Here is a 25,755-nt window from a genome sequence, read left to right as displayed (position 1 = left end):
GGTCGTCTTATACATCCCGTCGCCTTATACACCGGCAAATACGGTATTAATGAATGGAGCACATCAGTGACCAAAGAGGAAGAAGGATTTGAGTCTCCTCTATCTTCAATTTTAAAAATGTGCCTTCAGAAATTATGTATTATATTTTATGTTTGGGAGTTCTTAGGGAAACATTCCACATTGCCACTAAAGCATTTTGATGTGTTTTGGTTAGAGTTGTAATCTGTGAAAACTCCCTTGTTGCACTGTACTTTCAAAGTGGTCAAGTATGTTATGAAATGTATATAATTGTTCTGAGACCTTTCACAACATTTATAGATAAATGGACACAAGATCAAAACATACAATGCTTTAATAATGAAATTCATAAAATCTGCTCCAGTGGTAGGATGTTACATAATCCACTTTAAAATAGTTGTCCTTCCGGTTGTGTATGGAAGCCTGCCTACGGTTGCTTCCAATGCAACAGTACTTTTGTCCAAGAGTACCATGTCCTTTTTGAGCACAGTGTATGTCTACACAAGGCAGCTCTGTTACACAAATTACAGTTCATTTGTTCTTATAATCCTTTGCCTTTCAAACAAGCTTCACTACAGGGAAGTATCTATGAGGAGAGAAGTCAAATTCTGGTGGAATCTAGAAGAAATATTTTACAATAATTTAGTGACCTCTAAATGACAGTTTATTAAACTCCCAATGGTTCTTTAAAATGCCAACGAGGAAAGAAAAATCCTGAAGCAAAAGTTAAACCATAACTGGGGAAGACAAGACTAAAATCTGAGACAAACGCATTGATTCCACCGAGCTCACATTGGTTTTAGAAACAGAGATATTACAGATAGAATTTAGCAGAGACTTTGTGATCCCAACTCTGGCAGAACTGAACCAGACAAAGATATAATCTCTGCCCTGAAAAAAGGATACGGTCAGGATGAAATCAAATCAAGATTTCTTTTGCTATAACCACAGGGACAATCAATCAGGAATATGCCATAGCTCTAAGGAACATTCAACAAGATGTATACTTTGTCCCTACTTGCCCCTATTGCTCTGCTCTTATACAAAGTGTAATTGAAAATACCTAGATTTTCTACCACATGCTAAGATTCTATGAAGGCTGAGTCAAGACTGTCCACTGATAGTCAAATATTATGTAAGGTACAAAACTCACTGGAACATCCTTTCAAGTAAACATTCAACATTCAGTGGTTATTGTAATTACTGTAGTGTACCCCACCACTGTGGTTTGGCATCAGCTATTTATACTGAAACTGAACACTAATAGCACTAACAACAAGCCATTAAAGTACAATGATTAGTTCTGGTGCCCTAGCTTGTGACATATTTGTAGTATATCCACCCCCTTTGATTATGTTTTCAAATCACTTTAGCCGTGATATACTTACTTTAGAGTCCTTTTTGTGACCACCTGCCAACAACTTCATAACAACAATATTGGGTTTAGCAACTTTAAGAATACGGTTGACCTAGACAGAAATATTAAAGTTCAATAGTTTAGACAAGAAAATAAATCTTGAGCCCAGTAGCAATGAATACTTAATATGACGCTTGCAGTCATTATTGAACTGAGCCACTGAAAGAGATATTTGACATTCTTTACTAAACCACTTATAAACCAGTAATGTACTCTTTTTATAAATACCATTAATCTGGTTCCAACACATTAGAGCCAAATTGATGCAGTACTTTTCTTTCAACAAATGAACATTGATAATATTCCAGTGTACATGTATCTATGCTAAAGCCACAGTGAAATAAGCAGGACTTCGGCATATTGAACAGCAGCATTTCAAGGCTGTACATATATTTGATAATATTCTTTTTTCACACTGGGTGATGGGAAGACCTTCAGTGTCCCTTCACCCAAATCCAAAGTTTTGGGGACAGTGGATATTCCACTACACAGCTGGCTGCCTTCTGACTACTGAATCAACTGACAAGAAAAAAAATCAGCAAACTTGCATGCCACAAGCCAGGAATCCTGATTTATTTGTGGACGCTACTTGATAATTTTTGCTGCAAGCTGTTTATTATGAAATGCAAATCTCCTGGTCCTATTTTCTGGTTTATCCCACAGAAAGAATACAGCATTTGTTCTTCATTAGTTGGGAGAGAAACAAACCAGACCAGGGGAAGCTGTCAAATAAACAAATTATGAAGCAGTCTGTTTAGCCAGAAATGGTAAAGCAGATTACACCAGAGAAACTGTTTGAACTTCACAAGCCAGGATTCGTGCAAATGTCATACCAATAATAAAGCTTCCCACTGACAGGAATGGGTAGGCCCTGCCTGTTTCTGTGTATGCCAAGAAAATTATAATTCTGCAACAAAAGCCATTAAAATGTTTAATGTTTAAATTCACAACTCATGCAAGTGTCAATCCTTTCACCTCTCTATTCCTATGTCTAGAGAATGTGTCTTACCTCCTGGTCTGGGTTAGGAATATTTTCTAGTATCATTTTAGCCTGCTGGAAGTGTTTGCTAGCAGCCATGTAGAGATCAGAAGACTGGGGAGGAGGACTATATTTGTTTAGGTCAGACATTTCCTAAATATTAGGAAAAAAGTAAGTATCCATTAAAAGAAATTGCCCCGCAAAAGAGACAGATCTTTGACTTATTCAAAATTAGACTGTCATTTAGCACATAGATAAGACCAAATAAAAGTGAAGATTGCTCACTAAGGACGAAGGAGAAAATATTGGGACAATTAAAATAAAAGTGCTTAAAACCCCTGGTTTTTCAATTAAGAAAAAAACATAAAGCAACGCTGTTAATAAACAAATGGCCTAGTACAGTTAGTAATTTAACTATGATTCACCTTGAATTGCAAATAGTGTACTGGTGGTGGTGTTATGACACTGTTGAATGGTGCAAACCTGTGTTCATATCGAACTTGTTCACTATCGAGTTCAAACTTCGGCTTTCTCACTTTGCCATCCATGTCAAAAGCAATCATAGTCTTCAGAAAAAACGGGGAGATAAAGGAAAAATAACCCAGCAGAATGAGAAATCTGCTTCTTACAACACACCTGCAACAGAAGCACAGGTGAAGGCAGTGGTGCACATTACCCCGCAAAAGTTACTCTGAAAAAATGCCTCCTGAGGACTAAATGTAGTCACAACACAAAGAAATGTAATACACTTGGATTCTATTCATCTGTCCCTCTCAAAAGAGGTGTAACAAACTACACATATTTACCAATCTGCCAAACTGACCATAATAGGCTCCTTGAAAAGAAATGATGTCCCATGCATCATACACATGAGGATGAGCAAGAAAAGAGAAACACAATTCCTGCCCCCCCCAGCAATTAAAAAACTGAACTCCTGCTTGATGCCTCCACCAAACTGAAAAAGATTTCTGAGATAGGAGATTTCTGAACAATACACTGCTACTTTTAGTTTCTCATCACAAAACAGAAAGATTGCCAGATATTCACATATTGATAATTATTATGTGATGTAAGTTACATTCTCAACTTTGAAAGCACACATGCTCCCTGGATCATTGTTTTTGGCTTCAATAATCTAATATATTGACTAATTCAAAATTACTGTTCACAGAGTCAGAACAATATTTAGGAGAATGTTATTGTATATAATGGTGCTGATACTCCCTGCAAATTCCTTAACTACAGTATTACAGCATCTCATCACACCAATAGTAGACATTCCTTTGTCAGGCTTACATTGTACAATATGCTATTTTTTGACAGTAGTGTTAACACAGTTGAAACTAAATTGGGGTCCTCTTTACCCAGAAATTGAATTTGTTTCACCAGCCCCATGTAGAACATTATTGAAATATAAAATCTTTTAAGATTGTTCAGGTGCAATTCTCAATTTTTAGAATTCTACTTGTATCTCAGGATGTATTTTTTAAAAGGTTCATTTTATTACAGTCCATAATACATCACCTTATACATCCCAGCACACATGTTTTGATAGGCTTGGCTCATGGTGATCTCTCTGCTCAAAGGACGAGCTGTAAATTTAATATATGAAAGTATTTTACTACAAAGTTATGAAAACTTCACTGACATTAAAAATACAATAACTCAACATGTAAGCAGATTTTGACATAGAAACTGGGCACTATGATAACACATCTATTTAACATCTAGTCAGAAATGCTTGTTTTGAACAAGTTGTTTTCTTTAGCTCTCAAATCTAATGGCTATTTGTAGGTGTATCCCTTCCTATCTGTGTTGAACAATACGGCTTGCAAATTAATTTACTATGACAGATGCTAAACTACAGTTAACAGACATATTTCACATGTTCAGCAATGATTAGGCCAAATTCATGCTAAAACTTCTCAGGTGGTAACAAATGAAAATTCTATTCACACAAAGGCTTGGCTTTTCTGGGGGAGGGATTATGGAGTTATACTAAACTAATTATCAAAATGGAGTTGCTGCATGGGGTGAGGAACCACTTTCACAAGCAAGGGAAAGTTGTTTTGGCCCTCATTACATCAGTAGTAGCCTATAAGGAATTTAGTGCGTGGGGATGAAGGCAAAAGTAAATGGCACAAGTGTAGGTAGCATACCAGGTCTCCTCTCATTTAACTCTCACAGCCACTATCACACCATTCATTCATTCATTCATTCATTCATTTGTTCGCTCTCTCTCTCACACACACAAATACACAATGACCCTGTTGCACTATACTTAACCTTTGAAAATGTCTTCTAGGCAAGCCAAAGAAAGCTTTGGGGTAGGGAAGTGTTACCGCTGGAAAAGTGGAGTTAGCCCTCTATTTCCAGCTGCAGATGTTTCCCTACCATGCCCAGAGAGCTAGAAGGCTTGCAAGAAGTCCAGCATTGGCTTTAATAGTAGCTTTTTGCCAAGCCTACTTATGACATTTGGGGCTGGACAGGAGATGGTGATTATGTAGTGGAGATGGGAGGTGTCCTACCCAGCAGTGATGTCCCCTGAAAATGCCAGCTCACCATCACCACCACCACCTAAATACATAATCACTGGCAGCAACAAAATTTTCTTTGGCAACAAAGGGGACACTGGGACAGAAGAGAAACTGCGGGTTGGATCAGGAAGGCCCAAATCACAGTCAACTTGTAGCCTGGTGAGTCTTCCATTCCTGAAAGAACTTGGATGACAAATAAATAAAATAGAGTTTTGTAGCATTGCAGCTAGGCCATATGGGATTGAGTACTGCAACACAAGTTTACTGAGTGTAGAAGTAGGAATATTGGAAAGTGAAATCCATACTGCCAAATTTAGGAAGCTACAATCCAGATTCAAAACTTAGGCGGGATACAGACGGGCAAAAAGGGGTGTGTTCATGACGTCATGAAGGTATAGCCTTCAGACGGCCCTTACCTGAATGCGCATGACACGCCGCCGCACACCCCAAGCGGGAAGAAGCGGCATTAAAAAGGTGCTGCTTTCCCCTCTCTTTTCTATATAGTGCGCAGTGCGCATCTCGCTGTAGCTGCTGCACCGGTACGCCAGAATTGCTACGCCGCTAATTAAGTTTGCCCATTTAAAAGCTCCGTGTCTGCTGCGTCGCATAATGAGTCGGGTCCTGGAACATGTGCAGTTTGCAGTCAGGCTTTAATTGCAGCGTCAGCTGTCATGCAGGTGTGGAAGCTGCAGCAACGCTGCAGCGCATTTTAAGACTTGTAACCCTAACCCTAACCCTAACCCTAGAGCTGCATGTATGCATGCGCTGCTAGAATCGTGGAAAGTTTTGGAATTTAAAGTGCACCCCTACACACATTCCTGCGCCATTTTCACCAACAATAAAAAACGCTAAAACTATAAATATTTACATATGTACAAGGGAGGTGATGGGGGATGCAGGGGACAGCGGTGGCAGTGGTGACAGCTGTGGCTGTGCATTGCAGATTCAGCAAGAGCGCAGGGACCAAAGAGGGAGGCATCCATGATGCTGGTGACACTGGCAACGTGCAAGCGGACAGATGCCAACACCAGCTGATCACCAGCTGGCAGAGACCACCTTTGTTCTTGGCCAGGGCGGGGGAAAAAGTTTAAAGGGGCTTGGGTGCTTTAAATGTGCACATATGCTTTCTGCCGCCGGTGCTGAGCGCCGCAGCTGCGCAGCTGCGCATCCGCCAGCGCAAAAAAAAAAAAGCCCCGTTTTTGGCCGCCCGTGAGGAAGCTGCCTCTCTCTTTGCACATCCTGCGAGGCGGCGGTATGGAAACTGTGGGTCAGAAACGGCCCTAGGTGAGGCTCTTCACTGCCCCCCCATGTGGAAGCCCCATACACCTGAGCCACGTCCCCGGGGCGGGCGGTCTGAAGGCTCCTATTCATGCAGAATACACCTCAAGACGTCTTCCTCCCCGTCTGTATCCCGCCTTAATTCAATTTAGGAGTAGTGAACAAGAACACAGCAACCTATCTTTCACTCCTATGAAAAAAATCTTTTTCACTCTTCAGTTTAAAATTATCAAATAAAAACATTAGATGCAGCTGCGAAATTAATTCAGGATGAATTCAGCCTTCTAATTTAGATGGCTGCATGAAGCTGAAAATAAATAACCACCATTATTTTCAGGTGCTTTAAAAGAAACGGGGGGGGGGGGGAGCACACAAATGATCTGAACAGCATATATACCTTTTTTCTTTTTCTTGGATTTTTTATTACTCCGGCCTTTCTGCTGCTCTTCCATTATTCTTTCTTCTGCCATCTGTGAACTATCAGCCCGACTGAGAGTTGACATTAGCCAGGCATAGAGAAACTCAGAGAGATACCTACAGTGATAAGATATTTTGTAATCAGATTATTTGAAGACAACTCAATATTTTCATCATACAGGCCTTTTAGAGCAAAACAACCTTACACACTACACTAATCACAACTGTCATTTTAAAACATTTCTGCTGGTTTTCCTACAGACAAACTTTTCACCTATAGCCAACCATTTTCCTAAGGGGAAGTTAATCAGCTGAATCCAAAGGCTTGGATTCTAATGGAACTTAACAGAAGGGAGTTAAGAGAAGCATAGGTCGCTTATCTGTGATTGTGGTTCTTCGAGTGGTTATCTGTGCCTTCACACAAATGGGTTTTTGCACCTGAGCAGGAACTCAATTGGAATGTTCTAGAGCTGAGTAGCTTGGCGGTAACCCCTCCCTCTACCTGTCAAGCAGGCATGTCTAAGACCATCAAGCAGCTTCCCTCAGTTTCAAAGTGCACCACAGAGTACACAGGAACCTGAACCAGAGGGAAGGTAGGGAGGATTGTGTGCGGGCACAGAAGGCCACTCGAAGAATGATACAGATCAGGAAAAAAAAGAAATGACCCCCCCCCCCCACAGCCTACAAAAAGGCTCTCTGCATGGTCAGAGAACCCTCTGAGCTCTATGAGATGGGACTTTTAAGAAGAGGGTAATAATAATAATAATAATAATAATAATAATAATAATAATAATAATAAAGATTTATTTCTAGCTTGCCCAATCACGAAGAATCCGGGCGGGTTACAACAATAAAATACATCAAGTTACAATAAAGTTAAAAAATCAAACCCTAGACCTACTCCTTCCCATTCCCAGTACTAAAACAGAATTAAACAGTAATAGTATAAAAACCATTAAAACATTAAAAACAGTACAGTAACTTCCCTTTCATGAACTTCTTCAATTTAGGATCCAAGCCTGCTTGTGGGGGTCATTCTAACAGAAAACTATGCCTGGATCCACCCCTATATAAGTGGCACCTAATACACACCTATGGTGCATGGTCCAGTCCGTTGTAGAATGCACTGTGTTCCATTACTACTAGTTAGCGAAGTACCTGCTCCCAATTCTTACCAATATATGTAGTAATACTCATGCATACTGTATAGCTCCAGTTCAAACCCACTCAGAAGATACTGTATCATTATGCGTAGGTTGTGGTAAAGGACCCAAGTGCCCAAACATGCCAAGTGTTGCCTTTGGGGTTCTTGTTTCAGCAGCATACTGTGAAGTGCTGCATCTACTTTCTCTGCCTAGAAGATCGAAAGGAACAGTGTTCAGAACAACCATCAAAATTGACAATTTCACAAATTATCCTGACAAAATCGCAAACTCTGCACCCTGCACTAGTCCTGACCATAGGGCATACTTCAAAGTGCATCTTAGAAACTAAAATGCCCCAAGTAACTAGGGATGAGATTGGTCCAGCCTCATGCTATCAGACAGGTCATTTCAGTATCCTGAAAATTTTTATTGTAAAGCTTCCATAGAACTAGACCTACAAAGTAGGCATTTCATGACTCTATTGCATGAGAAAAGAAAACCAAAACAGAGTGGGAGGGCAGTGGCTTTCTCAATGCTTCTCTGCATACTGTCATAGTACTTCCATTCTTCTTCCTGAGGAAGACTGTTGTAAAGATGCATCTTTTTTCTAGCTGGAAAAATCCATTTGACAAAAGGCAAAATTTTACAATTGTCTCCCTCAGGAAAAAAATGGAACTGCTATGATGCCATGTACACAGAGAAAGCCACTCTCTCCCACTCCAATTTAGCTTTTTCTCATGCAATAACGCTCTTTGTTACCTCCAGAGTGTTACACAGTACCCCTGCCACCGACTTGTACTTTAAAAGGAAAAACAAAAAATGGGACAAAAATGTGTCCCACCAGATTTATTGAATTTTAGAGTATACTTACAAATATATATAGTTTAAATTTATTGGTACAAAGAAATGTTCCAAACAGTTTTATAGTTAAAAACATAAATCGGAAAATCTTATGTAGATGTTTGGAAGAGAAATTCCTCCTCCCTCCAGTCAAAGGTGGGAGGGCAGTAAGTTCACACACCCATGATTCTGTCCAAATAAGGAATATATGTCAGAAATATATGCCAAATAAACCAGGAAAACTGGGCATAAAAATGTGTGATGTTGCCATGATAAAATATTTTGTCCTCTGAATAGAAACATTTATCTGGGCAGGCTTCCTGGTACACCATGGGAAACCAGCTTGGTTATAACATGGCGGTAACATTGATTGAACATTTCCACTGAATAAAATTTGGTGTGAAAAATGTTCTTCATTTACGTAAATATACTACTGAGTGTACATTACATGAAGTAAGGCAAAGTATGGTGTTGACGTACTACGTGTATTAGGCAGAACATGCTAAGTGAACAGTGGAGGTGGGAGAACATGGAATGTTGGAAGTGAATGGTAATTGGCTAAGAATTTAAAAGAGATTTAAACATATTTGGGTCGAAGGTAGTTTGGGCAGTTAGAATCTTAGAGCAATTATTACAAAAAGCAGTGAGTTAGAGCAGTCTCATTTAGCTAATTTTGGGTGTATCTACACTGTAGAAATGATGCAATTTGACACTACTTTAAAGTGCTGTACCTCCATCCTATGGAATCCTGGGATTTTTAGATTTGTGAGGCACTAGCACTCTGATGATGAAGACTAAAGATCTTGTAAAACTACAAATCCCAGAATACCATAGGATGGAGCCATAGCACTTAAAGTGGTGTCAAACTGCATTAGTTCTACAGTGTAGATCCACTGATTGGACTGAGTGTAGGCTGCTCTCTGAAGTTAAGGTTGTGGGTGAATGTGTAGTAGTGAGGGATGTCAGGTGTGATAAGCTTTTTAAAGTAAGAACATGAATAGTATGAAGTCATATGCTTCTGTAAAATAAGCAATTGTGAACAGTTTTATTATCTTCTGTTTAATAAATTATTTTATTAACACACACACTCACTGCTTGGGTCAATATATGACTGTTAAGCCAGTGTTATTTGGTTATAAAGTCAAACATTTCAGTGTCTATGCTGGCAATGGAAATACAAGTAGAGTTATTATCTTTGTTGACTGCTAGCAGGACCATAGTAAAAGGTTTGCAAAAATAGCTCACACATGGAGTGCCAGCAACAGTTTAAACTGCATGTTCACAGATGGTGGCAGCAGCTTACAGTATTTTCCGGCGTATAAGACGACCCCAAACTTTTCCAGTTAAAATTTAGAGTTTGGGATATATTTGCCGTATAAGACTACCCCTCTTCCAACACACCACAAATAAAAATTTAAAAAACATCAGATTTGATTTCAATATGGTAATTTTAATTCAAATGCTTATGAAATGCAGGTACGTAGCAGGAAAACGTGTTGTATACAAAGCCTGCTTGGATTGGTCAGCTCTCCCTGCCTGTCCAGCCCTCCCTGTCTCTAAGACTATCAGAGCGGTAGTGCAAACACAGCTCTTTTTTCCATACCCCACGGCTGTTTTTGAGCTCCCCCACAAGATGTGGCAACCGCAGATTTTCCAGTCTGACTCGGAAGTTTCAGCACCTGTCATATCAAATGACCCCCTGGCGTATAATACAACCCCCAACTTTTGAGAAGATTTTCCTGGGTTAAAAAGTACTTTTATATGCCAGAAAATACAGTAAACAACTAGAAGGGGGTTATCACAGGTTGGGGTAGCAGAGGAACCAACCAAATAATAGAGATTGCCTCCCAAGAAGGACAAGTTCCTCAGAAATAAATTTTTTTTCACCAGCTTAGAACTGGCAGATGGTCTGCTACCCAAAGGCCTAACATAAGTTAGAAGCATTTGACAGAATAAGCCAACCTTCCTCTCCTCGTTAATTCTGCAGTGATGCAGCAGATTAAAAAATCCAGTAGGTATTGCATTTGCTTGCAAGGAATACTGTAGCATCAAGTATCATGTTCTGATTACTTGCAGAGTGGCTGGAACAAAGAGTGCACCTTCATTGCTGGATCTATTCCTCAGCAGAAGAATATTTTGTTGATGAGGTACCCAATGGAACCATTAATTTTATTTCTACCTACAAATAAATATGTCTTCCTATAGAAAAACGGAGAGCTATTTTCCCTCAAGTTTTATGTCTCTTTCAAAATCTGTTTGGTTAATAACCAAATTTTCAGTTGAAGACTAGTATTATTTTGTAGTATACTGAAATTCCATTTGTAACATCATGTTTGCAGGAAATGACATCTGACAGCTGCTCAAAACAATGTTGTGTCTTATGTGCATACATGTTTTCTGGGCATCTGGGTTTTGTGAAGTACTTTCATTATCATCTGACAAACATGCATGGGGATGTGAGACATTTTCATTCCACTAGAATTCCCATGAGGAAAGTAAATACCCCAGAAGTCACTCAATGTACATGAGTGGGGGAAAGCATAAAAAGCAAAGCAGTTGTCATAATAACATATTTTGCATCATATTCCCTGCCTCTTACATTACCTCATCTTGCAAAGTAGCAAATTCCTCAAGAATATGACCAAGTTTATCCCTCTGACGAGCCCTATTGTGCCCATGAATCTGAATTAAACTACAGAATGGCTGGGGAGGAAAACAAAGACAAGTTAGTTTTTCGACTTTTACATCATTCTCATATCACAAACTTGATTTTGTAACACAGATCTTCAGATCAATACTGCAGGCAACAAGGGGCAGGCTAACACTGTATTGCATCAGTGCAAATCTGGAACCTTTTGAAATACAGCTACAGGAAATTTGACTGAGTTCTTGGCTCACCTCCAAGTCAATTCTGATGTCTGACAAGGCAGACAGGATACTGATGACCTGAGCATATGCACCTGTTGTAAATCACAGAGCCAAACACATTTAGGATGGCACTGAAACTAGCGTTTCCAAGAAGAGCATGTGCAATATGATGCCAGTCAGATGGTACTTCCAGTGCTAATGCCCTCAATAGAACTGAGCACATGAAGTACAGTTTCTGCAGATGTCTAGCATTCTAAGATAACAGCAATTAATATCATTAGCAACAACAGGGATGAATCACAGATTGACATGGCCCAACATAGACTTTTTATTTTCTGTTCTATGTGAAAAGCTCTTGACAGCTTTACCAAATACAATATGAGGGGTCAGTGAGCCATGGACAGCTACAGTGATGAATATTTGTTATGACCCCCATGACTTTGGTTTGGCCAGAAAATAATAGGCAGCAAGTAATGTTTTGCTCAAGGTTGGTGATCTCCTTGTGTTTGGTGTGTAATTTCATTTATTTAGTAGAGCAGCAATCTAGCAAAATAAAAGCTTGCCACCAAAGGTTTGCAGTCTCTGAACATAACAAGATAAAGGTCTCTCTTCCTTGATATGAGGGCATATCTTGTCCTACACCACCTAGTCAACAGATCCTAAGAGCCCTCTGCTTTTCTAATTAAGAGAATGAATTTCAACTTTTTTTTTGGGGGGGGGGGGAACAAAAGTTTAATTGCCCTTAGTAGAGACTCTGTCCCTTTCCAAACTTAAACCAATAAAAAGGGACAATCTGAGAATTTGGTGTAGAAATCTTGTTAGCTGAGGTGTCTCATGTTCTTTACTGAGAGTGCTTCCATCAACTAGATAGGGAATTGTTGGGAATTTATGCCATTTTTAGATTTTAGGTTTTCCAGAGAAATCTCCAATTTTACCAGAACTGTGTTTGGGCATCAGCATTTCTATTCCTAAACCAATGATCACAAATTCTTCACAATACCACCAATACTCACACGAACACAGTGTGTGACAAAGGAGTCAATGTAATCCTTAGCCTGATGGTTGTTATATAGACAACACCTGAGAGGGAATGAACAAAATACTTCCAGTGAAAATCATTGACCTAAGGATTATGGTTATACCATATAACACACACACCAAGCCTTGTGAAGCTCTTTCTAGCAGAGGAATCCTATTTTCTATTGAGACCCCATAGCAGGGTGGATGGTTTCAGAGCCCAAAGTGCCACCTTCTCCCATCCTTCATGTTCTCTCTCCCCCTTTTCTCTCTTCTTCCCAACATAGAGGGCTGTTTGAAGAGGGGCACTCTGATCTGAACTAACCATCTACTTAGCAAATGTGAAATTACACTAAGATCTATGTGTAGCTCCAGGACCAGTGACTGCCCACCCCCATTCAAGGGGATTAGTAAATTACAACACTTAAAATCAGAACAAGGTATGTTGTTCCTTAAGTTGCTTGCTTTTGCATGAAGTGGACAAATAATTTCTTTTAAAAAACTGACTGAATCTGAAAATGGAAATGTGTTCCTTGAAAGAGCTAGACTGTTTAAAGGAATCTGGTCCTTGGCTTAAATTCTGGCATATAGCTGTCTTAGTGAAGATGTTACATGTTGCCTTCCACATATTAAATTAAGCGTATTTAGTAAGAGGCAAATATTTGGTAGTTATCCAAAGCCTGCAGTGGAAAAGAAAGATGAATCTAACTTCCAGACTACAAGTTAACAACCACGGGACTTCTTTTAGAACTGCAACAACATTAATCATTATTACTTGTCCAAACTCAGGGAGGAGCTATGTTGGTCCAAAACATACTGTAGAAATAATCCATTTTGAGAAGAAGAGCCCTCCTTCCCACCACCATCTTGAGGGGGAGAGAGGCAGGCCAGCAACAACAGGCCTCGCCTGGAAACAAGAAAAGCCCTCCTTCTGACCACTATCTTGAGGGGGAGAGAGGCCTATGAGAGAGAGCAGATATGCTGGACTTTCCCCCTTCCCTACTGTCATTCCCTTCTCCTTTTGTGTCTTGTCTTTTTTAGATTGTAAGCCTGAGGGCAGGGAAATGTCTAATTAACAAATTGTAAGCCGCTTTGATAACCTTGGCTGAAGAGAGGGGTATAAATAATAATAATAATAATAATAATAATAATAATAACAACTTGAACTGCCATGGATCAGTGCTAAGGAATCCTTGGAACTTCCGCACCAGAGCTCTCTGACAGAGAAGGCTAAATGTCTGACAAAACTACAGGTCCCAGAATTCCCCAGCATTGAGCCAGAGCAATTAAAGCGGTCTCAAACTGGATTATTACTGCAGTATGTTTTGGACCGTTTATTTATAAGAAAAAGTGGATTTTATTGGAACATATACCTTTTTAAACATTGAGACATGCAATAAATATGCAGACAAGTACCAATCCTAAATTATACTACTTACTTAGGTGAAAGCACTGGAGGACTGACAAATGATCTCAGGGCATCTTTGACCATGTCTTGCATGAGATGGGTCCCAAATACCTTTTTGTTATCTACAAGAAAAGTAGTCTGCAAGAAGGAGTAGTTCTGTTACTTTCCTCAATTATGAACACACAGTTAAGATATTTTAATGTATATGGTATTTTCCTACTTGCCTGTAACAGTGATCTTGAAAGAACACAAGGTGACTGTTCACTAAATTCACAGAAAAAATCCTAATACATAAACAGAATGGAGACAGAGCCATTATCAACACTACACATATAGCTGGACACCTATAAAAAGAGGAGTTAGGTAATTGTTTGGAAATCTGCAGTTGTCGAATGAGCGCAGACCCTCCCTTCAGAATGTTATGAGTAAATGTTACATCTTTCTCGTTTCAGGGAACCATCAATGCCTATGTGATATCAGCAGCCATTACACCCAAAATCCCCTTATTAATCTTCTAAATGTTGTTCTCTACGTTTATAATCCTTACACATTTATATACTGGACTCAGCAGGACTTACTTCCAAGGACACACACATAGGATAAGACTGTAAGCTTCCATTATATTTTACTACTAGTGTATGAAACAACAGACATGAAAGTGAAAACAAGAAGTGCATCAACACTTCTGTTCAAAAGTCCTAGGAATTGTTCCAGGTGGCTATATCCTTATATTCTAAAACAAACTTCACAGATTTCAAACTTACCAGTATGCAGTGCAAATTAGTTAAAGTAACAACTTCACACACAGTTTTTATTCGGTCAATAAGTTTTGAAAAATAGTTGACCATTTCTTCCCTTTTAATAATCTTTGCATATCGAGGAAAAGTTGGAGGAAGCAGTCTCTGATTAACAAGGGGTTCAAAACCCATCATAATAGGATGATCTAAAAAAAAGTAATTCAGTTACTGTTACTAATCCACATTAAGTGCTACATCATACACCAATAATTTGAATGAAGGGGAAAAAGCATTTAATTTTATTTACTTAAAAATAATGGACATATGTCACCAATCAGGACAGGGCCTTTATTATAGTTGGCCAAAGGCTCTGGAACAATCACATATTTTGTAGGCAAAATTTTTGCATCTGTAAGCCAGTCAGTACTACCTGAATAAACTATGTATCATAGGAAGGCCTAAATTAGATCCCAGTCTCAGTTAGAGCAGACCCACGGAATTAAAGGATTCTGTAAACACAATGTGTCTACTCTAGCTGGAACTAGCAAACAAGTTTCAGTTAGAGATAGGAATGAAGTGGCCTTCCAGATGCTGCTGAAGTGTGGACTTTTCAACACACTTGTGTGGTCTTTTCAACAAAATAGTTGGGTGAGTCAGTCTCACCTTCACATAAATGGTGGCAGCGGTGGCACACAGTAAAAAGGAGTGAAAGATTTTGAGAGATTTTGCCAGTGCACATTGTCACCTTCACACCTACATATTATTTATTTATAGCATTGTAATTTCACTTTAAATGCTACAGCTACAGCTCATGGAATCTATAGTTTGTAGTTCTGTGAGGCACCTTCACACTAAATAATTAAAAAATGATGATCACACTTTAATTGCCATGGCTCCATACTATGGAATTGTAGGATTTGTACTTTCATGAGGCACTAGATCTCCATGGCAGAGCATTATTTATTTCATTTCATTTGCATGCCACGTTTCTCCCAGAAAGGGCTCAAGGCAGCTCACAGATAAAAACATTTTTCAAAAATTACAATAAAATTTAAAACTGTCAAGGTCATCTAAAAACATTATAATATTACAATAAAATATACAAAAGCTAGAAGGCATAATTAAAACACACATAGTCAATAAATGCCAACCTGACATGATTATATGTTGAATGCCTGCTTAAATAAAGAATTTAAATAGCCCTCACTAAATGGCAAATCCCAGGATTCCATAGATTGTTAAAATAAAACTATTATTCTGTAGTTTAAAAGAGACTTGTAACTCTCAGCACTCCTTACTGCTCGGTAGGGCTTCTGGGACTTGCAGCTCAACTACATCTGTTCCTCTCTCCTCTGTAGGATTCCCACCCTTGGTTTAGGCCAATGTTTTCACCTAAAACATCCATGTCTAGAATGCTTGATAAAACTAACATAATAGATTTAAAGACAGAAAAATCAGTTACTGTAAGTACTGTATAGCTCTCCTGCAACCCACTAAGGGAGAGAACAGATGGCTCTGAAGGGGCAGCTTGAAGCTGCTCTTTCCAAAGATGGATTGGGGCAACCACATGCTGTGAACCCAATCCATCTTGAAGCCAGCCAAAAAAAAGCAGCAAAGATCCACTCCTTTTTTGCCCAGCAAAAAGCTGGCTTTTCCAGCCCCGCCAAAGCCTAAAGCCAGCTTCATGACGCTTCAGTGGCATGCGGCATATAAATGCCATACTGCTGGAGTGTCATGAAGCCACCTGTGTGTAAATGGCCAGAGTGGCTTCATGGCGACTTCCAGACATGCACCATCAAAACACCACACCCTGAAGCCGCCCAGATGGCAACTTAAAAGGGCTGTCTTTTCAGCCCCTAAGTGTACTAAATACTTTGAATTTCAGCAGACCACAAAAAGAGGGAAAAAAGAAAATTTCTGAAGATAACTGCATACCTCCTTTTGTTGTGTCATTCTGAGCCTGAATGCCATGGTGTAATGAGTTGTGGATAGCAGAAAGTAAGTCAGCTGCCTGAGTCATCAGTTTCTGAGCTTCTGCAACTGCACTAGTCTGTTAAATATCAGTTGTATAAAAAATTTACTGTGTCAACATTAGTAGGCAATAACTCATCATTTCAAAAATAGTGTAAAACAAAAGAATATTGATCACATAATTAAAAAGTATATATTTGGTATCTGTGCTAACCTTTTAAAAATGTTGCATCTGACAGTCTGACATGCAAAAATTAGAAAGTAATGTTACTGGCGTGATTAATGTGGTAAGAAATGGTTACTTCTAGAAATATACTGACCCACTTCTCCTCACACGAGAAATGGCCTTACACTGAATCAAACCAGTGAATCATCAAACCAACACTGCCAACAGTAGAATTCCTGGATCAAAACAAGAGTATATCTAGGACCGCATCCTATTTCATTTAGCAGCCAACAGATGCACTGAGAAGCCCAGAAACAGGGCATGATGGCAAGAGTCTTCTTGCCTCCCACCCATCACCTCCTGCTTGTACACATCATCTAATACAGAGAAAAATACAGCCTCTGCATATGAAAGTTCCATGTAGCAATCAGGCTTAAACACTCACAACGCCAATATTTTGTAGCATAAACATAGTTAAAAAGTTACCAAGTAACCACATACCTCTTTTTTGGTAAAGGCTATCAGTACAGTCAGTAATACTCGGGTAAACTTCACTCTACTGAATACTGCAAAGCACTGTTGATGCTACAGGAAATCAATCCTCAAATTAATACTTTTCAAATTTCTACACAACAAAGGCAAAATACTTCAAATAAGCTTTTTTACACATGCACACTAAACCTGCTTTATAATTTTGGAGATCAAAATCAAATTTGAACGTAAATTCACATTCTGAGATCAGTTAATCAATTCTTTCTGAAAACAACTCAGTGGTTAGTAGTAACAAAAACTGTTATACCAAGATCTTACAAATACTGTAATGAAGTTAAATTATTACATCATTTATACAATGAACCTGTATACAGTAGTTACTATTTAGTCTGATACATAATTCAAGTCTAACCCAAATCAAGACAAAATCCTCTTCTTTCAGCATCTTGTGATTTTTAAACACAAACTGGTCTTCTTCCACATTTCCTTTTAGTTTCTTAATAAGGATATATATATAATTATAGTGCACATTCCAGGAAAAAAAATCAAGGGACAGATGTCATATGATTTTGAAGAGAATATAATCAACCTTACCTCAAGTTCCACTTCTGGATCTCTTTCTTCTCCTTGTCGGCTTCGAGTGCTCTAGAACAGTTAGAACAATTGCATGATACACTAAACGAAAAAACAAGATTTCTCTCATGTTCCAAGTGTCACTTACGTATCATTACTTATTTCTTTCCAATGATCAAATAGGAGTATTCTTTACATATAAATATAACCTTTGACAGAATATATGCAGATCACAGCCAGTGAATTACAGACTTGGACAAGGAAGGCATGGGTTCAAATCCCCCGCACAACAATGCAGTGACAGGAGGCACATTTATTGGCTCTCATGTCTGCTCTGAATTAAGGTGACCCTATCCTAGAGTTTTCTTGGTAAATACTTGGAATTTCTATTTAAAAATAAAATTATTTTAAAAAATACCCTGTCAAAGAAGTATATACCTTAACTCGTCTTTGCATGTCATCTTCAACATCTTTCAGCATACCTGAAAAAAATCAGTTTAGATCAATGAATCTCAGTTGGAAAAGCTTGTTGCATACCTAGGTGAAGATTTACATCCTGTTTTCTGAACCAATAAAGCAGTACATTTTAAAGGAAAAGTGACTATGAGTTGCATGAGCTTTACCTGTAACTCGAAGATCAGTCACACTATTTGCCATTTTAAATCCGTATGTCATGGACTGAAAATCTTCCTAAACATAAAATGGAAAAAAGGTTACAACCAAGGCAACACTTGCTTCACAGCACTCCTGAAAAGTTCAGAAATTCAATCTCGAGCTTTATGCTAGAGCTATACCTCTAGATATTTCCAAAATATTACTAGAAACTTGCAAGAACCAGGATTCTGCTGGTGACATACTCTACTGTACACCTCCTATTAGGCCGGCATGTATGCTTTTTCAGTTGTTGTAGAAGAAGCTATCAAATAACTCTGCACATCATCTTCCACCCCCAGTGCACATCCCCAGTGTGCCGGAGCTAAGGTGCAATTCAACACCTGCTCAGTAGCCAGCGGGAAGGGAGCCAAGGGCACTTGGGAATGTTTTGGCTGCAATGTTGAAGCTAGGAAAAAGAAGGAGCCAATGTAGTCCTGGATGTGTTGAGTGCTCCTTGACACTAGTGAACTGCAGAGACCTAAAATTACTGATATTTTTGAGTGGTGGGAAAATAAACCCACTGTATTTTTTTCTGGAAAATACAGTAATGTTTTGAAAAATTGTAACATGTGATAGTAATATCCTTTACAGATTGACAGTCACACTGGCGGGATACAGACCGTCCAAAAAGGATGGTCTCCTGGCACCTTGCTTTGCTACGCGAGGGAGCCACAGTGGACAAACCAAAAGCAAAAGTGGGTTCTTTCTGCGTTGCGATTATGATGCCGCAGTACGCCAATGGTGCACTCGTGGTATCATAATGGCACCGCGACATGTGGATGCTAAGCGTCAGTCACATCAAAATGGCAGCACCCATGTGTACAGGGCACCGCCATTTTGATGCCCTCATCACGTGTGAGGGGCGAGTCGCATCTGGAAGCGCCACCCCTTGCACGGAACGATGGCGCCCCATAGGGCCTGTCTGTAAAGCGCCTTTGTTACTTTAGAGACATAAGAAAGAAAAATTCAAAATAAAATGATCTATCTTTTAGAAAAGCAGATAGGAACTACAAGAAAAAGCAAGTTCTAAGGGAAAAATAATAAACCGATTTTTTAAAAAAACCTTACCTCTTCAAACACAGCAGCTTTGTTCACCTTTTCCCTGGCAATGTCACAGATTTTTAGGATCCCCAGAGCAAAAGCCTTCATGGCTGGGTCCTCTATAAAATCTGGATTATGAATGTAAAGGCAAGTGAATACTGTCTGTGCTAAAGAATGCCCTTCCAACCATGTTATCTGAAGAGATCAAAAACATAAACGTTTTAGTATTTTATGCTCACTGTATGCTGTAATAATAAACTCATTCAAAAACATAAAAGAACAGCAGGCCAATTTTGTGACTCAATTCACAAATATTTCCCTCAACAACAATTCAATATTTAATTTCCTGCCCATTCCATGACTGAATATAGGTGGGGAAAACATTAGTTGCAAAATTGCCTACTTTTTCTCAACAAGCGACATGGAACAAAAGATGAGATGTTCTGATTTTTAGCATGTTGCCTACAACCAATATATTTCAGTGAAGAAGTGATGGGGAACAAATAAATTGAATATAGCAGTAAAGGATACATATGTACATAATCTGAGACTTTGGGAAAAGAGTTTAGCAATCATCCACTAAAAAACACTGTGGTAACCTCAAGACATTATATTATTTTAAAAATTGTTAATCACTACCAACATCAGCAGCAGTTTGAGTAATTATTAGAATTTCACATCATTTTAATTTCTCCTGGCGGGGGGGGGGGTAATTTGAGGGAGTTTTGACAAATTTTTATTAAGACATATTTTTTAAAAATGCAAAACCAATGTGTGGGCAACATGATATAAAATTATTAACATTCACAAATTAACAGACTAACCATAGCATTTCCAAACACTGCCTCAGAATATACATGAGACCCATGGATTAAGAGACTCCAATATCATTGCTGAATTTCAAGGGCTTCAAAAACACTGACATATCACTGGGTTCTGCCATATCTGTGCAAGGCATAAAATGGCACACAAGGTAGGCTTGACAATGGAAGCCCCACCATGCCCTTCACCACAGCAAAACATCAAGCTACTTGGGTCTGTAAATAGAAGGTTCCTCTTAGAGTTCAACAGTGATGGAACACTGCATGGCTATAAGAATCCTACTGTCATTATTACAGCCATTCCATTTTGGACATTACAACCTCGAAGCAGGAAAGGGCCAATTTCACAGAAAGGAAAAGGTAAACCTCCTCTGAATAAATCTTTCCAAGAAAACACCATGATAGATTCACCTTAGAATTGCCACCAGTCAGAAATGACTTGAAGGCATACAACAACAACAACAACAACAACAGCTCCTTTCTGTCTCTTCCCATCTCGCAGAGAACAGCCCTACTCACTAAGCAAACACCATTAATTGACACATTCTATGATTGCCCAGCTTGTTGGGGATAATTGGCTTACACATTGTAAACCAGTTAGGGAGTGCTAGTTCACTGATAAGCGGTATAGAAAAGTAGTTGCTATTGCTATAAGCTTTGCAATACTAATTTTTTCCGTGGGCAGCACTGGCATAAGACTTGATGCATAAATTACACGTCATGGCCCATACACGTATTATGGGTTCCAGGTTATAATGCATATACAGTTGACCCTCCATTTCCACAGATTCTGTGTCCATGGATTCAGCCATCTATGGCTTGAAAATACGCCTGCCTCCCTCAACAAAATTTTAAAAAAGCAAACCTCAATTTTGCCATTTTATATAATGGACACCATATTACTATGCCATTGTATATAATAGGACTTGAGTATTCAGAGATTTTAGTATCCACAGGATGTCCTGGAACCAAACTCCCGAGAATATCAAGGGCCCACTTTTTTTTCTTTTATTGGAGAAATAAACACTACTTCTCAATGGGTAAAGATATCAAATTTTATATTGCACATAACTCCATGCTATCAAAGGGTTGACTGCTGAAGCAGAACGATGTTTTTGAAATGAAAAGTTCAAAGAGGATGTATTGCTGTTTTAATCTGGACCCAATTTAAAGTACAGTTGTATGCATGCTTACTCAGAAGTTATCCCACTGTCTACCATGGGAACGTCTCCCTCACTGATTTGTTTAGGACTGTGCCATTAGAAATTACTACTGTAGTTAAAACTCATTGGGAAATTTTAATTATGTACTCTTTTAAAGAGGCTTTTGATAAGTGGCTATTTTATTACTCTAACTTTAAAAAGAGCCAGTGTGGCGTACAGGTTTGGGTGACGGACTATGACTCTGGAGACCAGGGTCAAATCCAAGTTCAGCCATGAAACCCACTGGATGACCTTGGAGGAAGGCAATAGTAAACCCCCATCTGTTCAAATATTGTCAACCCCCCCCACCCAAAAAAACCACCACACCCTGTGATAGGTTCATCTTAGGGTCACTGTAAATTGAAAATGTCTTGAAGGCACACAACAACAACAAAACTTTAAAAAGATAATATGCTTACCAAACAGCAAAAACAAGTATCCATTATCCCTATTAACTCAGGTAGGGATAAGTCTTTAATTTTAATGGTGCCATCCTATAAGAGAATAAATGAGAGAACATGCATGAGATTCAGTCAGTAGAAACTGATATTTAATCAGCCTAAAAATAAAGCATCTGCTTAAGACAGTAGATAGAAAATAATATTCTTTAAAGTGAGGTCTGGTGAAAGAAAGAACCCTGGATGATTTACTGTAGCTCAGCAAATTTCAGGCTCTTGGTTGTTTAGTAACAACGCCAAAAAAATTCCCACACAAGTTTGATAATGAAACTGAGGAAAACAGAAATGATACCAACCTTGATAGCTTGTTCAAAATTCAGAACTTTTCGGTTGACTTGGTTTCCAATCATACCAGCATCCATCTTAGGGTCCATCATTTCAATAGCAGACATGGCTTCAAAAAGACCAAAACTAAAGAGAGCAACATAAAGGGAAAAATCTATGTTGGCACAACTAACTTTGTTATTAGAATAGTTTCTATAAAACAGAAATGAATAATCCTTTTACATGATTTATGCAATTCCATAATTTTTAGGTATCAATTTAAGTTGACATGACATTCGAGAAGCAAAATACCAGCTAAAAAGCAGAATGTGGAGATCAACACAATTATTCTTTCCTTAACAACACAATCCTTTTCATGTTTACTTAAAAATTAATCCTACCATAAATGGGGTTTGTTCCATAATAAGGGTGTAACAAATAAGTATCAAAATCTAGCAAGAATGAATGTATTCTGCACTGTAAATTTAATAAAATATATACATTAAATGGTGATTGGTTATTATTAGAAAGCAGGTGAAAAATACTACTATTCTGATATGTAACAGCTATCTCCTTTTATTCAAAATAATTTTATGTCAATAAAATATAAAAATATCTTTTAATTGGTCTAGCAGCTTCCACATACGTATTCAGAGATAAATGATATCCTCTAATTAAATCTTAGATAGATTCAAAATTGTAATGAGAGTTCTGCCTATGCTTGAAGAAGGGAGCAGGCCGCAACGTCCTTGAGTTCCCCACTTTGCCCTGTAGTCCCCAAACTACTTCCAGTGCTAGCATGGAGAATTGAATGATAAAGCTGGATTTGACTCATTAAGAAAATTCATGTGTAATGCTGGAGTTTAGTGCTATAATGCACAATTGAAAAGGAGACCACAGGAACCAAGTCTGTGTGCTTTCCTTATTCCCTCTTTTCTCCTGCACAAGGTTTAAACCACACTTTCAATTTAACAGACTCCTGACTTCTCATTATGTGCAAACTAGAAACCACAGTTCAAATGAGTTCAGTTTAGTTGCTAGAACAATCCAACAACAAATCTTGGCTTGTTCTCCTAGACTGTTTAACATCCCACAACTATTTTAAATGACAACGCTTGGTTTGCACACAATGACCAGCAGGGAATCTGCTAAAGAAAAACATTTTTTTTCCTCCTACCAAATTTCCTGGTGGTGGTGGTGTAAGCAAGTATCCCTTTGCACATAGCTTTTTTTTACAAACAGCACTGTACCGTGGTTTAGCATTGCACAGAAATGCTGCCATCTCAAGGATCATAGAACACTGAGTTATTTGTCACCAAATAGTTTTATGCACTATATCCATAAGATGTCTTTAAACCATTACACATTCGTAATTTATTTTGAAGAATAGTGTAAACAAATATAGATAAGAATCAAATTTAGCTCCATCCCCCCCCCCCCCAATTTTCATGGTTATCATAATCTCCCTCAGCTTTTACGAACTCTTACAACTTCTTTACACCTAAGATTTCAAAGCCATAAGAAACTGGGAAATCAAGAAGTAAAAGCAGATGCATAACATATTCATGTTTTATTACTATGGCCTGTTACAGACAGCCAAAATAAAGCTGCTTCGAGTCACAGTGGAGGTATGGTGTTTCAATGATGTATGTGTCCTAGAGTCCGAAGTCACACCAAGCCACGCTCCAGACTGGAGCGTGGCTTTGTGTGGCTTCAGACTCTTGGACGCATGCATCATTGAAACACCATACCTCCACTGTGACTCGAAGCGCTTTATTTTGGCTGTCTGTAACAGGCCTATGAGTCGCTAACAAGAATGGTCAATAGCATACAGGTCCTGTGTGCATTTTACAGTTTAAAACACAGTTCAGTTAGGTTTAAGTGGTTGGTTTTCCTTCGACAGTTTAATTACTATTGATTATATCTTTGATTATTTTTAATCTGTGGATATCATGCAAACATACTGTTGTAGTCACGTGACATGTTTGATATCTATAGCAGTAGTTCTTAACCTGTGCTCACCAGACCCTTGGGGGGCTCTGATGTCTTACAGGAGGTCTGCAGTACCCCACCCTTCCTCTTTCTCCTGCGGTGGGATGCATGTGGAAGTGCTGGGCTCTGCGAAGGGAAGGAGCCAAGGAGGGGCGCATGGCAGTAGAACCCTCCTCTTGCCAGCACTGTCACCACTAATGCTCCCCAGGAGACTCACTCGCCCTCCCCATCTCTATCTCAGTCCCCTCCCTCCTTGCCTCTTTCTTCCCTGTCCGGGAGCATGTGGAGGCATGGGTGCATCAGAGGAAAGGAGCCCAGGAGGGTGGACTGGGAAAGCAGCAGGAAACAAAGCCACCCCCTCTACGGGTGCTACTGTCACTGTTATTTGGCAGGTGGGTTCGCTTGACCTCTGCCTGTTCTTTCCTCCCTCCTTTCTCTGCTCTCCCTGTCTCTTTCTCCCCAGCTGGGGCAACTGTTGAAGCATGGTGTGCAGCAAAGAGCCCAGGAGGGTGGAGCAGGTGAGTGGTAGGAAGTGAAGTTCCTTCCCTGCTCCCTCCAAGCACCCACCCCTGCCATGCTCCCTAGAAGGCTCACATTGTTGTCCTTGTCTCTTTCTCTGCCCACTCTCTCACTCTCCCAACCTCTTTCTCCTGCAACTGAAACACCATAAAGGAAAAGGCAACCAATGTCATCCCAAGTTAAGGTGTATGGTAAGTACAGTATTTGATGACTTCGGGTTTTAAATCTTGAGTTAAGTCTTGGGGTTAGGTATGCTCGGGCTAAGGCATACAAATCCAATTTTGTTTCTGAATGGGCACTCTAATCCTCAACAGATCATTTTTCCTGAAGAATTAGATCAATAACATGGTCAAATCCAGATTTACTTATTTTTACTGAGTTTAATAGGCTTATTCTAAAAAGCACTCAGACTCAAACACAAGTCGTGTGTTCAACAGAGTTTTCAAGCAATGTTATTCATGTTCTTCAGTACTACAGGAAGAGAACAGACTGAAACTGTAAGCACTGGATGTAAGTGATTGTACATTTGTTTAAGATTGAGACCTAAAACATGTATTTGGAAGCTGCATTCTATGGTACACTTTCAGTTTATCATGAAGCAACTCCCCCCACTTCAATTCTAGAGTCAATAAAAAAAATAACAACTAATTATAGCAGTATTCTTATACTCAGCATAGTCATTTATTGAAATATAAAGAAAAACATAGCTATTGTCATATAAACTGTAAAGATAAACAGAAGGGGTTTTTCTTGGAGGCTCTGATATGTGTAAAATTTACACAGGCATTGAGTTAAAACATTGAATCTACTTACACAAACTGTTATAATTTGAACAATGTTATTTCCTGGTAAAATATTAAATAGGAATATACAGGAATGTGCAAATAAAATAACGCAATTAAATAAACAAATATTTTTATCATATGCTATGTAGGTCACCA

At 38.9% G+C, this 25,755-nt stretch overlaps 1 protein-coding gene across 1 annotated transcript; it reads right to left on the bottom strand.

The window, feature by feature from the left end:
- Positions 1 to 334: 334 nt before the first annotated feature.
- Positions 335 to 25,429, bottom strand: NAA35 (N-alpha-acetyltransferase 35, NatC auxiliary subunit). The gene is made up of 21 exons (XM_042455272.1): positions 25,400 to 25,429; positions 22,336 to 22,450; positions 22,001 to 22,075; positions 19,586 to 19,753; positions 18,487 to 18,553; positions 18,302 to 18,345; positions 17,885 to 17,935; positions 17,300 to 17,383; positions 16,597 to 16,711; positions 14,689 to 14,867; positions 14,149 to 14,208; positions 13,956 to 14,062; positions 12,513 to 12,579; positions 11,236 to 11,334; positions 7,822 to 8,000; positions 6,627 to 6,763; positions 3,939 to 4,006; positions 2,840 to 2,980; positions 2,445 to 2,567; positions 1,407 to 1,487; positions 335 to 636 (listed from the first exon to the last, which is right to left on the bottom strand). The coding sequence occupies exons 2-21, from the start codon at positions 22,429 to 22,431 to the stop codon at positions 577 to 579; spliced, it is 2,001 nt and encodes a 666-aa protein (XP_042311206.1). The 5' UTR covers positions 22,432 to 22,450; positions 25,400 to 25,429; the 3' UTR covers positions 335 to 576.
- Between the last annotated feature and the right edge of the window lie 326 nt (positions 25,430 to 25,755).

This window comes from Sceloporus undulatus, chromosome 2 (genome assembly GCF_019175285.1).
Source record: "Sceloporus undulatus isolate JIND9_A2432 ecotype Alabama chromosome 2, SceUnd_v1.1, whole genome shotgun sequence".
In the NCBI taxonomy this organism is placed as follows: Eukaryota; Metazoa; Chordata; class Lepidosauria; order Squamata; family Phrynosomatidae; genus Sceloporus; species Sceloporus undulatus.
The sequence above is the reverse complement of the archived record's forward strand: the minus strand, read 5'-3'. Positions and strand labels throughout refer to the sequence as shown.

What these genes read in the sequence shown, in the direction of transcription:
- NAA35 (XM_042455272.1), bottom strand. Translation starts at nt 22,431, where the DNA reads ATGTCTGCTATTGAAATGATGGACCCTAAGATGGATGCTGGTATGATT. An exon ending in TTGTCACACACTGTGTTCGT is followed by an intron (nt 11,335 to 12,512) that starts GTGAGTATTGGT and finishes TTTCCTCCCCAG; the next exon opens with CCATTCTGTAGTTTAATTCA. An exon ending in TACACTATTTGCAATTCAAG is followed by an intron (nt 2,568 to 2,839) that starts GTGAATCATAGT and finishes CCTAATATTTAG; the next exon opens with GAAATGTCTGACCTAAACAA.